Genomic DNA, 17,297 nt, shown 5'->3' with positions numbered 1-17,297 from the left:
TTTGAATCGGCACCTGAGATAGGGTGTTTTTCAACCGAATTCTAAAATAGGGCGCGATAATTTCGATATTTTTTATCACCCAATAACTTTCGTTTTGGCCTCGACGTCAAATTCCTTGAGCTTTTCGCAAATATATCGTTTTTGTTGGAAAAATTATAAATGTCAGTTCTATTTAGAAAAAAACGAGAAAAATGGAGATTTTCTTTTCCAAATGCGTTCCATTCAAAAAGCTCTGGAGCGATTTTCGAAAAAGCTGTTGTGGGTCCAGTTAACGTTCTCTGCTGGGTCTATAGAGCATTTCTGCAGCTATCTTATGAAGACCTAAAAATGTTTCTACAGCAAATCTTTATATACAGTTTTTGGGCTGAAAGAAAGACTTGAGGCGCAATTTTTCTCATTTTCTTCTATAAAATCTGTATTAAACATTTTTTACAAAATGTGCCCGAACATTGTTGATCTGGAAGAAATGGTTGAAAGTTGCGCACAAAAATTCAGAAAAATGTGAAAAGTGAGTCGTGGCTGCTGGGAGTTGGGCGATATTTGGATTGTAAAACGGTCGTACGACCGGTGTATTTTTGTCTTAAAAGCTTCAAGCGCGAATATCTCATAAAGTTTTTGTACAATTTTTTATAAAAAATTGTGGGTCTATAGGGCATGCCTGCAGCTATCTTTTGAAGACATAAAAATGTTTCTACAGCAAATCTTTATATACATTTTTTGAGCTGAAAGAAAGACTTAACGCGCGATTTTTCACATTTTTTTCTATAAAATCTGTATTAAACATTTTTTACAAAATGTGCCCGAAAATTGTTGATCTGGAAGAAATTTCTGGCTGTAGTAAACCTACCCGATGGTTGAAAGTTGCGCACAAAAATTCAGAAAAATGTTAAAGGTGAGTCCTGCCTGCTGGGAGTTGGGCGATATTTGGATTGTAAAAAGGTCGTACGACCGGTGTATTTTTGTCTTAAAAGCTTCAAGCGCGAATTTCTCATACAGTTTTTGTACAATTTTTTATAAAAAGTTGTGGGTCTATAGTGCAAAAATTTTCCACCCACTTATTCACCATTCATACACGTGTGCAATGTGCAAAATTGGGAAAGCGTAACTGTAAGAAATCAGCTGCATGCTTGCATTCACCCACAAGCTTTGGGTATTTCGCATTCGATTGTTTATTTCAAAAGTGAATTCGTGCGATGATGGCAAACTGCAAGATGCTCCCGCGAGTTTCGCGCCGCTTGGTCGCCTTTGATTTCGACTGCACAGTGGTTGACGACAATACAGACACAGTGGTGCGGGACCTGCTGCCAGCCGATAAGTTCCCCAGCGACACCATCATACACAAGCAAGGATGGCAAGAGTACATGGCTGAGGTATTCCGACGCTTGCATAAGCTATGCTACTCGCCGCAATCGATACGCGAAAAGATACGCTGCATACCGGAGGTACCTGGATTCGTGCGGCTGCTTAAACGGCTGCACCAAGCGCCTGAGAAAAAATATGACCTTATCATCATCAGTGACTCGAACACCATCTTCATAACTGAATGGCTGGAGGCACATGGCCTGGCAAACTGCTTCGAGAGCATATTCACAAACCCAGCGCACTTTGACAGCGACGGCTTGCTGCATGTACGACCCTACCACCATCAGACGGAGTGCAAACTGAGCGCTGCCAATCTATGCAAAGGCATGATCTTGGAACACTATGTGGCAAAGCGAAATCTGCGCGATAATACGCATTATGAGCGCATCATCTATGTTGGGGATGGCCACAACGACTTGTACCCGATACTAAAATTGCGTCACGGCGACATAGCCTGTCCACGGCGTGACTTTGCGCTGCATAAAAAGATAACGACACATCGAGATAAAATGGATATACGTGCGGATGTAGTAAATTGGAAAAGTGGTTTTGAATTACTGAAACAATTGGCAGAACGAGATACCGCATTGACAGATGGGGATGGTACAGAGGCGAGGGCTGAATCTACTAAAAAGCCGTTAGAGTAAATTGGCGACATTAAACATTTTTAAACACACTGAACTAAGTAGGTAATCGCACTACTAAACAAGTATCATGGTGTAGCTGCTACTCGTATCTGGTAATTGTTATTATTGTTATCACTAACTCAATATTTCCCATAGGTGTAAATTAAAATTGGTAACGACTTGTGAAAGAAGTTTTAGGTGTGGGGTACATAACGTATAGTATGTATGTATATTTGTAATGCTAGCAACAAAAGAAAAAATTATTATATCCACTTGCTGGACGTGCATTGCACGCCGTGTGTGCTAATTGATAACACTATACTCTATTCAGACGTGAAAGCAAATAGATATATTTTTTAGACGTTTTAGAGGTTAATTAAAACTGCATCTTTGCAGCTAATAAAATACGTGCATGTGTGTGAAAATAAGCGGAAAATTTTCATTTATACTTTGATTATTTACTACGTAGATGACGTCAATTTTTATCTCTTATATGGAAAAATCCCAGACAGACTTCTCTAATTTGTAAACTTAAGCTCCAAATATAAACAGGTCTCGGCTGAAATGGTTTGTTCGCCCACAAGTCCTGGGAGGACGGGAATATTGTGCTTGCTCATTGACGGAAGGCCGAATTCATCTGCCAGGTAAAATACCGGGCACCCATAAGCGCGAAGGAGGTCGCGAAGGAGAACAAAGGATGTAGCGAAGGTAAACAAACGATCTTTTTGCGCGGTAAGAAAAAGGTAAAAAGAAGTAATATGCAGGGGTGCTTTCTCGATGGACATAAATTGCACCTATTTGCACATTCTTCATTGCTACCCAAATTAATGAAAAGTGTTATTATTAATGATAAATTAGTTTTTAACATCAGAAAAATTGAACTTAGCAAACATTTTATATTGCAAAGTCAAGTACAAGCCGAATTATTGATAAGGTGTTGGGGCGACAGCCTTGATCAAATAGAGTTTCTCAAAGCTGCCATGTAAGTCTGGCAACACTTCCCATGGAAAAGTCGACACCGCAACCCTGGTCCGGGGAGAACGACGAAAGGACAAAAATTACGCCACGTTTTTTTTTGTTCCCTACTTCTGAATGGCTTGCCGGCGATTCTGACCGCCTGGTGTTTCAGCTGGTTTTGTTTGATAAGAAAAAATGCCGAGCGACGCCAAACAAATTATTTTTCTAGCACAAAAAATACTAGGCGCCCAAAAGTGAGAGGTAGGCGACAGAACTATTATGTTCGATTGGCGTTTCAGCGTTTTAAGCCAACGCAAAAATATTAGGCGCCCAGAATTGCAGAGAATGTCGACGAACAGGGCGGCAAACGGCAAGGATGATTATTTGCGCGGGCGAAGAATAACGCGAGCACAACAAAATAAGAACTGAAAACGAGAGAATTTTCTGATCGGCAGCTTACTTACCGCTTATGGGCGCTTGTTATTTCAGATGGTTTTGCTCGATGCACATTGCCGAAAAAAATTTAGGGCGATCGATCGCGTAAGACTCGCTCGCATACGCGACTACTGCAGGGTTAATAGGGTTGTCATATTGTTTGTTGAAAACAAATGTTTCTAGATTTAGGTATTTATTCAAAGGTATTTCATTTGAAAGAAATTTGAAGTTGCCATGAGAATAAATAATGAAAGTTATGGCATTAAAGAATATTTTTGTCTTTTCTGGCCGTAGTAAACTTACCCGATGGTTGAAAGTTGCGCACAAAAATTCAGAAAAATGTGAAAAGTGAGTCGTGGCTGCTGGGAGTTGGGCGATATTTGGATTGTAAAAAGGTCGTACGACCGGTGTATTTTTGTCTTAAAAGCTTCAAGCGCGAATTTCTCATAAAGTTTTTTGTACAATTTTTTATAAAAAGTTGTGGGACTATAGAGCATGCATGTGACGATTCGAGCCCTGTCTTTTTCCCATCAATGAGCCAGTGAAGCAGGATTCAAATATTAGCCAAATAAAAGAGCTAAAGCCAATTACGATTTCGGTTTTATATGTTACTCGGTTTGGACTTTATTTACTTCTGTTTGGAATTTGCAGTAGAACTTCAAATGTACATATGTATGTATGTATGTATGTATGTATGTAAATAAATAAGTTTTTTTTTTTTACATAAATATGTATATTTTGGTTTTTTTTAAGAGTTCTTCTACTATATAGCGGCATTGTTGTGTGTACATACATACATATGTATATGATTTGCATAATTTCATGTGAATTACATACATTTTTATAAATACAAGTGTATACATATTTGTAAAAAGCGGCCAACAAAAGTTATACATTTGATTGCTATTACAATTATAATTTGTGTACTACCACTGTTGCTTGCATTGTCAGTTTACATACATATGTATTTACGGTATGTTGTATTGTAGTTAACAATTAGGTAACCATTTGCATTATATAGTTAAATATTCCGATTTCTCTATAGTTTGCAATTTTGCTTTTCTTTATTTTGTCATTTCTTACTAGTTTTGAGTATCAATAACAAGCAGAAACATTCAATATAGACGTACATATGTATGTATGTATATGTGTAACTGTATATGTAAATAATAGTGATTATGATCTTAAGGAAAATATGAATGTACATACATAATAATCATTGCGATTTCTAACTGGCTCTTGTGAGGAATGAGTTTTCGAAAATTATGAATTTCTAAGTTAAATACGGAAATAAAGGAACACGATGTGAATTGATTAAATTTTGTTCTTATTTCATGTTTTTTTTTATATAAAAAATAAAGCTTTAATGCATAGATAGTAACGATAATGCATGCATGCATATTTTACGTATGTATGTATGGATGTATGTATGTATTTGGTATTACAAACATTCAGCACTATATTTTGGCTGAACAGATATTGCAAAAATTTGTTAGTATCGTCGAGATTATCAAAACTTAAAAATAAATAAATAAATAATAAATCAATACGAAATGTTAAAACAATCGAAGGAGCATATTGCACTTAAATGTCTACGCACTACACATATATGTATATCTACGCGTGTACGCATTATTGTGAATATACCAAATACATATGCATGTATCATAATCATGTAGTATGTAGGTATGTATGTATGTGCTCATTTGTGTTTAAGTGTACTTTAATTACGCTTCTCTATTGCTATCACATCGTCTTACAAAAATAGTTTATGATTTTTCTGTTCAACTACTACGATTTGTAATTACCTATAATCTTTGCTTTGTTGCTTCTATTGTGGATCCATTCAGTTCAAAAATTAGATACCTCAACAGCTGTTCAACTGCATACATACATGCGTTAGTAACTCATGAGTACCGTTACAGAGTGTGTGTGGGGTTTCTACAGATTTCTTCCACTACGCTACAATATACGGTTCATTTACAGTATAAATCGTTAGGTGATACAATAAGTACATACATATATAGGTCATACATATATATAAAGCGGGTGTGAGTATTTTGAATTTAAGCAGAGTTGTATACTGATTTTTTTTTTTTTTATTGTTATTACCGATTTTTTTACAAGTGCGATACATTTGTGTGGCTCAAGCGAGTTAAAAAAAAAAATGTGCTTTTATGCCGCATTTAGCTTACTTTTAGACGATTTTGCTCACGTAAAGCAAATCTCGCTGTACTACTTTGAATGCCTATGGCAGATAGCGGACGATTCTTAGTTTTCAATTTATTGTTGCTTTGACTTGCTTACTTACTACATATGTATAAGTACATACATGCGTATGTGTGTGTGTGGATGCATTGATTATAAAATTCGATAATTTTTCGAATTTTCGAGTTTACGTGAACATAGGGCTGGCAAACATATCGATACGATCGACACGATCGTCGATGGTTGAACAACTTTCGACTTTCGACTTACGACAGAAACCACCGTTTCATCTTTTTTCTCCCTTGTCTAGCAATCATTTATTCTATACATATCAAAGCGGTTTTCTTATGAATCCAGAACAGTTTCTCTTCTTGAAAATGAAATCAATTACGATTCGCAAAAAAATAGAACTTTTGCACTATGCGATTCAAAATAGGTGGCATCCCTATAAGAAATATTTTTGAACTAGAGATCTTTTAAATACCTTACATTTGATACCCATATTATGATGTTTTAATTGATTTGCAACTAATTTCGAATAGGTGGCAACCTTATACGAGTCTTCTCGGTGATAATGCCTATTCAGATAAACTTAAAATCCAAAACATTATATGTATACAAAATTTCAAAAGAAAATCGTTAGAGCCGTTTCCAAGAACCCTATGGATATATACATATATACATATATATATATATATATATATACAATAATTGCTCGTTTAATGTAACAAGATTTAAACAACAAGTTTTACGTTCAAAACTACTTACGTATTTTGTGGCAAAGCAAGAGATTGCTTTTATCCCTTAGCCGTCATATCTCAATACGTATGTTATTTTTATCAACCTCCTAATGGGAACTTTCTAAACAAAAAAGTAGTTCGGCTTCCATTTGACTTTCTTTAATATTTGTCGCTTTGAATTTCTTCAAGCGCTAATTAAATAACTACCTATTTTGTTTACAAATAACCAAAAGGCATTAACTTATCAAAATTTCTATTATAATTCGCCGGGAATCTGTGAAAAATTACGATATGTCAGTGAACGTATGCCATAATTCCAATGTTGCCTTGCATACGATCAGTTCCGTAAACTATTTTCATACGATTGCCGATTCGATCACGGAACTCATAACTCAAGCCCTGGGGAAAAAAAGAAATGGTATGAAAATGTGTTCTGAAAGAGGTTATTTAATGAATTTTGGGTAATATTTTTTTTTTAAATTCATTGATCAATTAATTTTCCGAACCTATTTGAAGTAGCGCTTGTTATTAGAGCAAATCTCCAGCTCTCATAAGCTGAATAAAATGTTGAAGGCCTGAAAACCCCCAAACGTTTTTTGTGGAGTGCCACTCTTTAAATGAACCGATACTATCGAAAAACTCTCCAAGGTTTCGGCAATAGTATCGTAAACTATCGATAGCTTGCCAGCCCTACGTGAACAACTTTTGTCCTGTTACATTAAATCATTGTAAGTTATTAAATTGTACATAAAGTATATGTAATTATCTATGTATATTGGATGTTCCTTCAATATACACATATATTGATGTATTGGTAATAAAAATAATATTTACTGTACTTTATAAATTTTACTTAAATGCTATCGAAATCTTTAGTTTCCTTAGCTTTAGAACGAATTTTCCAAATTCAAATGTTTTCTGTTATTTAACTTAGAATTTTACACAGACGTAAAGTACATTTATGTACATATCGTTACCTCTATATAGAAAGGCCTTAACTCATTTTATTTCGAAATTCCGCTTTGTAAAAAAGACGCAAGATTACTCACTAAGGATCAAAACAAAATTTAAAAGTATGTAACTCCTACATCATTAAATAAGTTACAGTGTTTTGAAGAAATTCGACACCGCAGAACTTTGATTTTTATAAATTTTTATAACTACTCCGTAAAGCAATAAAATTGTTAGATAGAGCTTTTCTATATTAAGGTAACGATATGTGCAGACATACATACATATGTACATATGTGCCAAAAGTCTTTAAATTAAAATCAAAACAAACAGTCTTGTTATGCTTTTTTTTGTTTGCAGTGAACATACCGAGCCCTAACCGCCAAAATAACATAAGCGACATTTTTTTCAAAAATTTTTTTTTTGTTGCCGAAATATTCCTAGAGCATCTAGATGCATTTCTGCATCAAAAAGAAACTTTTGAAAAAAATGTCGTTTACGTTATTTTGGCGGTTAAGGCTCGATACAATTTGGGAGCTTAATATTTGAACGTCGATTTGCTTTTATGTATGACAAAACTTCATTTGTTTGGGCAAAAAGTAAATTATTCAATTTGTTTAACAAATATATAAATATGCTCGAACAAACTTATGTATGTATGTATGTTCATAACTAGGTAATACTAATTGGTTTCAATAGTTTAATTTAAAAGTTTCAAATGTGTTTTTTTTTTTTTTGAAGTAATGCTGATTGTGTCCTGTGTGAGCGTTGGTTATATGTGTTGAATATACACACTAACGAATGGATACATATTTACTCTAATCGAATTTCATGTGACTTATTATTATACCTCCCATCCCAGCTCAGACCAGGCAAAGAACTTGGTTCAAGACTGCAAAGTATAAGCTGTTTAAACTCTTATTGGTGGCTAGTCGTCACGCAAACAGCAGCGGATCCCAATATGTATGTAGATAGTACGTACATACATATTTAAACCCCATGTGCATCGCGCACGAACGTTATTAATGAAAACGTGGGCAATTGTTGAGGGTGCTTAGTTAGGTGGCTCCGTTTCATTTTCTTTCCATGCTGGCCACACACACACTCATACGTACTATTGAATTTTGCAGATATTGGTTAGAAGCAGGCGAAACTTGGATTTTTTTTTATGCCGTCATATAGTTATGTAAGCACTTTTGTACGTATGTATGTATGTGTGTCATTTATTTAAGTAGAGTGGCGTTAAGTCAAACTAGTAAAGACGCGCTGCATAGTTTAGTCCTCATCGGAGAGATTAGCGTTGGTTAGCAGTGTTGTATTATCATCCGCACCGGCCTCTTCGACATCCTAAAATCGAAAGAAAAACAGAAAATTAATAATAAAAAAAAAAATAAATAAAAAATGAATTCGCAAGCAAGAAAAAGTAAAATTCTTATTTTCTTTACTGGTGGCGAGCTTTACTCTACTTACATTGCGATTCCGCTTGCGCACCGAGGAGACGATGGCGCGTTTGTTGCGTGCCACCAAGCAGACCGCAATTATTAGAATCATGCCAGTTAAGGCGAAACCCAGTAATGCAGGCAATAAAACGCTGTCCTCCTTGTACCCCTTTAAAGTAGAGCAGCGGGTGGAAAGATGTTGAAAAAAAAAATTATTAATTAATGATAAGAATTGCAAATTATGATTTAACAGTTAGGTTAACATACGTATGTATGTATGTATACTTTCCAGGGTTATGTTAGTTATAATTAATAATTCACCTTAATAACAGCTAACTAAGGTCATACACTAGGCGAGAAATGAAAGTGTACACCTTATTCTAATATAATATTCACAATTATTTGCATGACAAATTTTTTGCATTAATTATTTAGCAAAATATAGTTCAATCTTAATATAAACCATATGAATTAAAGTTTCACACTTTATATAAAGTTCACAAAAAATTCAAAAAATTTTCATAATGATTTTCAACTTTTTATTCAGAACTTTGTAAAATTGAAAATTTTGTTGCTTTAATTACACTGGTTTACAGCAAAAATGTTCGGAGAATGCCACTATCCAATACCTATATAGAATTGCTCGCTGATTCCGAAAATCGAGTTAATATTTTATGCTATAGATAAGTTATTAACTACGGCAAGTGAAAGCTACCAAAATTCTACATCGACCGTATATACTACATTAGAGTGGTTAAAAAAATTTTTTTTTTTTTGGAAATTCATAAACGCTACCTCAAATTATTGTTATTTGTGATAAAAAACGTGTTTTTTTTATTTTGAAAACAAATTTTTGTTAGAGGTCGCGCTGGTAGGTTTTTTATAAAAGCGCTGATGTTCTCAATTTTTTATTTCCTTGACATATTAAAATGCAGCTAAAAATGTGATTTTATATATATATTTACCCTGGTATTATTGGGGAACATTCCCTTAATTACATACCTGTCTTGGGTAGTTAGAATGGGCCTAGTGCCCGAAGATATGCTCTCGAAAAGATAAAGAAAAGAAAAAGGAAATAAAGTAAAATTAAAACGTTGATACTGAACGATTTACGCATTGTCATGGGTTGAAACTTGTTACCAGGGGGTTTCTGGGGTTGCTAATTAGGAATCTGAAGTCAGTTTTTCAAAATTCAAACTGGCGGATGCAAAATGGCGATCCATTTAAAAAAAAATGATTGGATTTATTCGAGACCCGGCACTCTAGATTTTTTTTAATTCAAAATGGCGGATCAAATATGGCGATTAAATTAAAAAAAAGTACTAAAATTAAAATGTTGATACTGAACGTTTTAAACATTGTGAAGGGTAAAAACTCGTTTCCAGTGGGGTTCTGAGCTTTCTGATTATGAATCTGTTGTCAGATTTTCAAAAATTTGATTTGACGTATCGCCTTTTCAGATTTTTAAATTGGTTCGTAAGATATAGTGATTAAGTGGAAATACTTTTTGTTTTCAGCTGAACAACGGTAAATTGCAAATATCTTGAAAACGCATCGATAGAAAAAAAAATTAACTCGATTTTCGGAATCATCAAGCAATTCTCCATAGAAATTGGATAGTGGCGTCTGGAGAACAAAAACCAAACTAAAATTTGTGATCCAGTGTAATCAATACCCGCACTTGTTAATTCTTTTCACGAAGATTTTATGTTACGCGAAATCTGACTCAGCTTCGAGATACATATACAGTGGGAAGAAAAACTGAGTATATGGTGATTTTTATTAAATATTTGTGTTTAACCACACACCACAGGTCTTTTCAGTTAAAATTTCTTTTTATGTTTTTTTTTGTAAAAATATGGTTCGTGCTTTAACCAAAATTTTGAGCTGTTTAATCTGAACTTTTAGGGCATGCTGTTTTATAGTCTGTTAAATTTTCCCGTTAAAAAGTCCCGTTGATTTATTTTTTTTTTGCAAACGGCTCTTTGTACTTTTTTGATGAACATTTCTCTAAGCTCTGTATAAAGTTTGAAATTTTGATTTATATTGTCTTGGTTAAAGCATGAACCATATTTTATAAAAAAAAATAACAAAAATAAAATGTCTTGTCGTGCTTACGGTCCACTGAAAGTAGGTCGACGGATCAATGTAAGGCCAATGCGATTGTATCCAGTCAGCGTCTTTAGTCTCCACAACATCTGCGGCATTCACTTTTAGCGGCTCATTAGCGCCATTCGCATCTGCGCCACTGTTATCGGACTGCCTTGGCGGTATAGCTTCCGAATTGGGGCGCGCCAGCACCGGCGGTATGATGGGCTTCTTAGCCGTAGACTTGAGCAGCGGCAATTGCATGATGCGTGTCGTAATGGTGGGTAAGACTACAGCGCTGGCGTTTTGATTTGAAATCGTGTTGACATTAAATGTAGCTGCAGCTGGTGCAGAGGCTGCAGCGGGTGCATGTGGCGAATAAATGCTGGTGGTCGAAAAGGACGTTGTTGGACGTATTGCGGGTGCGGGGCCATTTTGTAACGGACGACTTGGTACGCCATTGTTGCCCACATTATTGTTGCCGTTAAATTGGTTACCATTTTGAGCAGGCTGTATGTGCATCGTGGTGGTCACCACGATGGTGGGCGGAACACCAGGCAATGACTGCATGCTGCCTGAATCGAAACGCACTTCCGAAACAAAATTATTCGCTTCCAGTGGTGGCTCTGCCTTATTTGGCAGGCCAAGCCCATCTCCAGCACCGATATTTGGGGCCGGCATTGTGGTTGTGATCGCAATCGCGTCATCCTTTCCCACTGTGACAATATCCTTTTGTGGTTCTGTTCTTCCATCCATTCTTTTATCAGCAGCAGCTGCATTGGTTTCCTCTGTTGGCGGCTGCTCCTCCTTATCCGACACATATCCAACTGGCCTGTCCTTGGTATCATTTAGTTTCGGCTCCGCTTGCGTTTTATTGACGCGCAAAATGATTTTCTCTACGCCGTCGCTATTGATAATTTCCACTTTCTGACCAATGCTCGCGGCGCTGTTGTGTTGCGGTAGGTGGTGGCCGCCACCATTTTCGCCCGTCCTACGCAAAGCTTCTCTCGGTCCGCCAACGTTCCTGTGTAGTCCATTTATGCCGCCGCCATGTGATAGTGCTGCCTTCGTCTTCAGAAACCACTCAGTGGGATTGGGCAAGCATTCGGCCGACACTAGGAACGGCACCAATATAGCACCTATAATAACGGTGCAGATGAAAATCAAGCCCAAGTAAGCGAAGAATGAGCGTCGTCTGGGGCGCCGCGCCTTGCCTTTGCGGCCAGCAGCGCCGCTGCAATTGTTGCCTGCGCTCGATAGCTTGCCCTCAATGCGAAAGTCATCGTTCTGTGGCAGTATCGTATACTGTAGGCTGTTTTCGCCATGCCGCACCGTCTTGTACATTTTTGCGACGCGAATGGTGGCGTCGAGGGGTGGTTTGCAGGGGCTCACCAAACGTACGCTAAACTATCGGTCGTCTAAATAGTTTGCAACTGCCTTTGCATTGCGAGGGTGCGCGACGGCTTAGCAATATTATATTCTCAACACACACTCACACACAAATGCAACGCGGATATGGATGTGTTGGAACTGGGAGTCGCGGTGATGGTGGCGGTGGTGCTCGCAAATCGCTCTATTCGTTATTGATTAAACAATATACTTGTTTCACATCAGGAAACTAAGTGGAAAAGGAGCACAACAACAAGCGGCTGGCTTGCACAACAAGCTGTAGTTAATTGCCAACACGGAGGGAGAGTAGGCTGCCGTTGTGGTTAGACGCCAGTCGTCGCGTGGGGTAGGTTGGAGCACTGAAACACTTAATTGTCTTGGTTTCCTACTTTTTCTTTAGCTCCGCAGCTTGAAGGGGGAGGAGAACGGCGGGATTGTATGGTTTTCTGTTCCTTGCACAGAATGTGGCAATTTTCAGCAGATTTTGTACACTTTTTCCCCCCAACACTTTCTATTCAAACACAAATTGTTTTCAAAATGGAGTCAAAGTCGAAGGACGTTTCCTTTTTTTGATTGAATTTTTCACTTCGGCTGTTTTTGCATTGCTGGCTCTGCACACAAATACAATGATTCTTAATTGCAGAGACACAAAGCACAAAGACACTGGTCGAGTTATATATATATATTTTTTTTATATTTTCTGCCAAGATTTATTCTCAAATTAACTCTTCTTGTTGTAGATATGCTGTAACACCAACACTTTTTCGCAAAACAGCAATTCGTGTCAAATATGCTAATTTTGTGTGTACTCGTCAATAAGCATTCACTGTCAGCCACTTAAGTTGAGTATTTGACAAATACTCCAAGTTTGACTTTTCCACTTGGCAGCGAAAAATCAATAAAAAGGACCTGTGGACGTATTCCTTGCTCACTTGAAGTGAAGCGAGAGCAACTTATTGCGAGTGCGAGCGGTTTCCGCTTGGCGTTGAGGCAGCTGTATTGTCATCACCGCTTTTGTGGTTTAACCGGCCAATTTTGGCATTTCAGATACTACGTTCGTACGAGTATGTAATTGCAACTGGCAATGCTGATATTGCTGAGGCATATCCTTGCTTGCGATTTAACGGTGTAACAGCAGTAAGGAGAGTACTTGGGGTGCTAGCTAGCGCGGAACGGAACGATATGAAACAAACTGGGTGGTAACTACGATGATGTATAATATTTTAATAGTAAAATTAAACCTCCAATTGTCACAAGTAAAAAACTGTAATAATGTATTATATGTATGTACATTAGTGACTGTTAGTCAATGGAAAAATGGAGAAAAGCGTAATAAAATAGGTCAAAATAAGTTTTCATGGTTTCTGAGTACGAGTAAATAAGATAGAAATCAGAATTATTTAATAGAATGTTTTTTTTTTTTAAATTGAATCAATCGAAGCAGTCAAGTATCATTAAAATTTCAATTAAGTTTGAGAAATTAAAAAACACAAAACGTAACTTTCGATTCTCTCTCTCGTCTGGAATGAACAGGCCCCCAAAGCAGTGAGCTCCTTTAATTTTTCCAATTTTGCTCATTTGCTAAATAGTCGCTAAGCTAAAATTTATGGATTTGAATCGTGATACTGGTCATTGCAGATAAACACCGTTTAAAGAAATGAACTTGTAGGTTTTTGGTTTTTAATGTTTGCAACATTGAGTTTACTTCAAAGTTTTATTTCATGTTTACTCTACATTCCAGCACGCTTAATACCCTCTTCTATAATGTACGATATCGTTCGAGCGCCGTTCGTTTGTATGCGCTCATAAACAAATATCTATAAATGATGGGCTCTCTAAGTAAACGCTCTAGAGCGCCGAATTGGCCCCCCTATTGGAATAGAGACAACCTGCTCGAGATTGTCCGCTCAGCTGGCACTATTGACGATTTGGAAAAATCATGATTAACTTTGCAAGTGCCTGGCAGTCGAAAGACATTTCAGTTTTAGTGGAGCCACCGGCTGGTCTGGTTCATTCTCTTTTCGACTGTGCTTGCGAGAAAGCGATTTTGATTATATTTTTTCTTAACTATTTCGCTGTGACGTGGACAATTGTTGGCAAAATGTCTTTAGTTCGCTTAATTGGCGCTGAGGTGAGATAATTTTGTGAATTGTAACGGCAGGGGTGAGAGTGCAGTTGCATCCATGTAAATGAGCGTTTGCAATCAAGTATGTAAATAGTAGTAGTAGTGATATCGGAGCAGTTCTCAATTTGTATTTGCTTTTGTTTTGCTCAAAAGCCGCGTGCGACAAAAGAATTTTTATTATTATTTTGTTACGCAACTTAGTAGAAGGCAGATCCGTGGTTCGTGGTATGGAGAAATTTTTGATATGGTTTTTTCTGTTATTTCTTGTTTTTAAAGCACGCGTGCCCGCTAGTACTCAAACAAGAACAAAACTGCATACATTAATAGATGGAGCCATACACGAATTCGCATAAGTATGTATCTATATACATACATACACATGTATATAATTAAATTGTTGTTTATCGGCAACAATGCCGGAACACAAGTACATATTTACAAGTGTATTTGTAAACAACATACACTTAAGGACAAAAAAATAGGTATGCGAAATTTTGACCAGTTTTAGCTATTTTTCTTTTATTTATTTAATTTTATTAAGTAATTAAAAGTCTAGCTTATATAATGAACTTTTGTATAAAAAATTTAAAAAAAAACTTTAAATCAAAAAAATTACGAGTTTTAATTAATTAAAAGTCTAGCTCGTTATATAGCAAAACTTTGCACAAAAAATTAAAAAACTTTTTAATTAAAAATAAAATATTACGAGCATACTTCATGTGGAAGAAAATGCATAGAACCGCCAGCAAAAGAAAAAAGTATAAAAAATCAATGCGAACTCTCAGCCTCTTTAAACATGCATTTTATTTTACTAAAATTTAATGTGCTAGTTTTGCACATTTTTTGTCTAAAAATTCGTATTAAAAGGTTTAAAATTTTAGTGAAAGTTTGTTAAATTGTATGATTTTTTTTTATTTTTTAATTGTTTGTTTAAAATTTAATTTTGTATAAAACTGCACAAGAAAATGTTTCTAAAAATTCTTGTTAAAAAGTTTGAAATTTTGGTAATAATTTAAAAGTTTGATGAAGTGTTAATGGCCTTATTCATTAAAAATAAAGAAGGTTTATAGAGCTTTATAAATTGACGTTTTCATACATTTTTCAATTTATAAACCTTTTATAAAGCTACTTTATTTTTTATGAATAGGCCCATTATATTTTTGAATTATTTATTTAAAATTCAATGGAGTATAAAATTGCATACACAATTTTTTCTGAAAATTCTGATTAAAGAGTTTGAACTTTTCGTTGAAATTTGTAATGTTTTGTGAGTTTTATATGTATTTTTTACAAAGTTTGAAATATAGATTTATAAACTTTTTAAACTTTTATAAAAAATTAACAAAACTAAATTAAAAAAAACACCAAAACTGGTCAAAATTCCGCACATCTATTTTTTTATCCATGAGTGTATGTATGTATGTATACATACATACATATATGCATTTTATGGTTTCGGCACACATTTACTAACATTCAAGTTTATATTTAAGTAGTACATAAATACATACACATCGTCGTTTAAAGTACAAAACCGCGTAACGTGGTGCTGCAAAACCTCGTAACTTACATTTGCTACCAAAAAATATATTTGCTCACCGGAAGCTCCAAGCACTTATCCATTCATACTAAAATATCGGTACTAAGATATAAGAAGAGATAATTAGGGTTAAAAGAGATAATCGTAATAAGGCAAGTTTTACTCTCTCCTATAAAACTTGGGAAACTTCACATACAAGGTTTTGCATTTTCTTGTTAAGCGGTTTTTTACTTTAAACGACGATATGTACATGCATACATATATATGATTCGCTAAATAAAATTTTAACGCTATCTCCACCTACACGTGTAAGTCTAATATTTTGTTGTTAGTAAAAATAAAATTCAACTGCCTAGGAAAAAAGCAACAGGACTTTTTAAAACAGAATCTTTTTCAATTCGAAATCAAAATTGTTTGAATCATTGTTAGAAATGTAGTTCAAATTTAACACTGAATTTTGCTATTATTGGGATTACTGGGTTTAATTTCCATCTGACGAAAAATATTCAAATAATAAATGATAGGTATGAAGTCATGACCAAAAATTACAATAAAACTATTAACATTATTATTTATAAAGGTAGCTTTTATTTAGAAAAGAGCAAAGCAAAATAAGCTCAAATTTTTTTTAGATCAAAAGTAAAACAATTAAAAATCAGTGAAAAATTCGCGATTGGTGTTATTTTAACTTGTTTGTTAAGACTTTATTGCCTTTTATGTGACTTTTTTCGGAATTAAGAAGTGCTCTTGCCGAAGTAGCCGGCAGCTTAGATGTGCCTACTGCTACTCGGGAGGTCCATGGTTCAATTCCTATCCCCAGCAACATCAAAAAAAGGTAAACCTCCGAGAGTACTTCTTCGGTGCTGGAGTAAAAGTGTATATCTCTCAATTTAGGGGTCTCCCTTAAACTGGAAAAAGCCTTGAAAACTTCTAAAAACCCAAAAATTTTATTTAGAGGTCGAGATTTGTGTGAAATGAAAAAAACTGGTTTGTTTGGTAAAAAATCCGGGTTATTCGATATTTATTCGGTGGAAACCGGTTTGGAAAAAACGAGTTAATTACCATAGTGGCAAATAAAATCACTTTGAAATGGAGGTGCTATAGATATGACCGATACTGTATATATTTGTATGTATATACATATGTACTTGTACATTTTATTAAGGAAAGAGTAAATACAATAAACATACATATGTATTTGCATATAAACGTACTTACATACATAAGAGAACTTTGATAAACTTTTGCAACAATGCCTGCACACTCATACGTACTATGATTGCAGTAAATAAATCTAATTAAGCGATGAGATTGTGCTTATTATTTTGTTAACTTAAAATACCTGCTAACACAAAATGTGAAAATTTTAGAAATTTCAACAAATTTCCCCTTCTCTACGAAGAAACAATTTCGTTGTATTACTTTTCTTTCGAAGAA

At 35.3% G+C, this 17,297-nt stretch overlaps 3 protein-coding genes across 5 annotated transcripts in view; 2 read left to right on the top strand and 1 right to left on the bottom strand.

Annotated features, from left to right (window-relative positions):
- Positions 1 to 3: 3 nt before the first annotated feature.
- On the top strand, positions 4 to 4,067 carry LOC108363586 (probable phosphatase phospho2). Its single transcript, XM_017616979.1, has 2 exons — positions 4 to 2,359; positions 2,458 to 4,067. Exon 1 carries the CDS (start codon positions 1,194 to 1,196, stop codon positions 2,007 to 2,009), a length of 816 nt encoding a protein of 271 aa, XP_017472468.1. The 5' UTR covers positions 4 to 1,193; the 3' UTR covers positions 2,010 to 2,359; positions 2,458 to 4,067.
- A 3,906-nt stretch (positions 4,068 to 7,973) lies between these two features.
- LOC108363581 (uncharacterized) lies at positions 7,974 to 13,397 on the bottom strand. Its single transcript, XM_017616975.1, has 3 exons — positions 10,837 to 13,397; positions 8,750 to 8,887; positions 7,974 to 8,626 (listed from the first exon to the last, which is right to left on the bottom strand). Exons 1-3 carry the CDS (start codon positions 12,148 to 12,150, stop codon positions 8,555 to 8,557), a joined length of 1,524 nt encoding a protein of 507 aa, XP_017472464.1. The 5' UTR covers positions 12,151 to 13,397; the 3' UTR covers positions 7,974 to 8,554.
- A 750-nt stretch (positions 13,398 to 14,147) lies between these two features.
- Positions 14,148 to 17,297, top strand: part of LOC108363580 (probable methylmalonate-semialdehyde dehydrogenase [acylating], mitochondrial) — a 5,844-nt gene continuing 2,694 nt past the window's right edge. Inside the window, exon 1 of one of the 3 annotated variants that reach the window (XM_017616972.1) lies at positions 14,148 to 14,326. In XM_017616972.1, the coding sequence (XP_017472461.1) occupies positions 14,297 to 14,326 (30 nt within the window). In that variant the 5' untranslated portion in view covers positions 14,148 to 14,296. Of the gene's footprint in view, positions 14,403 to 14,442; positions 14,674 to 17,297 lie in introns of those variants that run through there. The other 2 variants (XM_017616973.1, XM_017616974.1) reach the window with 2 other exon arrangements.

Source organism: Rhagoletis zephyria, unplaced genomic scaffold (assembly GCF_001687245.7).
Source record: "Rhagoletis zephyria isolate East Lansing unplaced genomic scaffold, Rhagoletis_zephyria_1.1 Rzeph_scaffold_01313, whole genome shotgun sequence".
Classification (NCBI taxonomy): domain Eukaryota; kingdom Metazoa; phylum Arthropoda; class Insecta; order Diptera; family Tephritidae; genus Rhagoletis; species Rhagoletis zephyria.
The sequence above is the reverse complement of the archived record's forward strand: the minus strand, read 5'-3'. Positions and strand labels throughout refer to the sequence as shown.

What these genes read in the sequence shown, in the direction of transcription:
- LOC108363586 (XM_017616979.1), top strand. Translation starts at nt 1,194, where the DNA reads ATGATGGCAAACTGCAAGATGCTCCCGCGAGTTTCGCGCCGCTTGGTC.
- LOC108363581 (XM_017616975.1), bottom strand. Translation starts at nt 12,150, where the DNA reads ATGTACAAGACGGTGCGGCATGGCGAAAACAGCCTACAGTATACGATA. An exon ending in CGACCTACTTTCAGTGGACC is followed by an intron (nt 8,888 to 10,836) that starts GTAAGCACGACA and finishes TCTACTTTAAAG; the next exon opens with GGGTACAAGGAGGACAGCGT. An exon ending in TGCGCAAGCGGAATCGCAAT is followed by an intron (nt 8,627 to 8,749) that starts GTAAGTAGAGTA and finishes TTTCGATTTTAG; the next exon opens with GATGTCGAAGAGGCCGGTGC.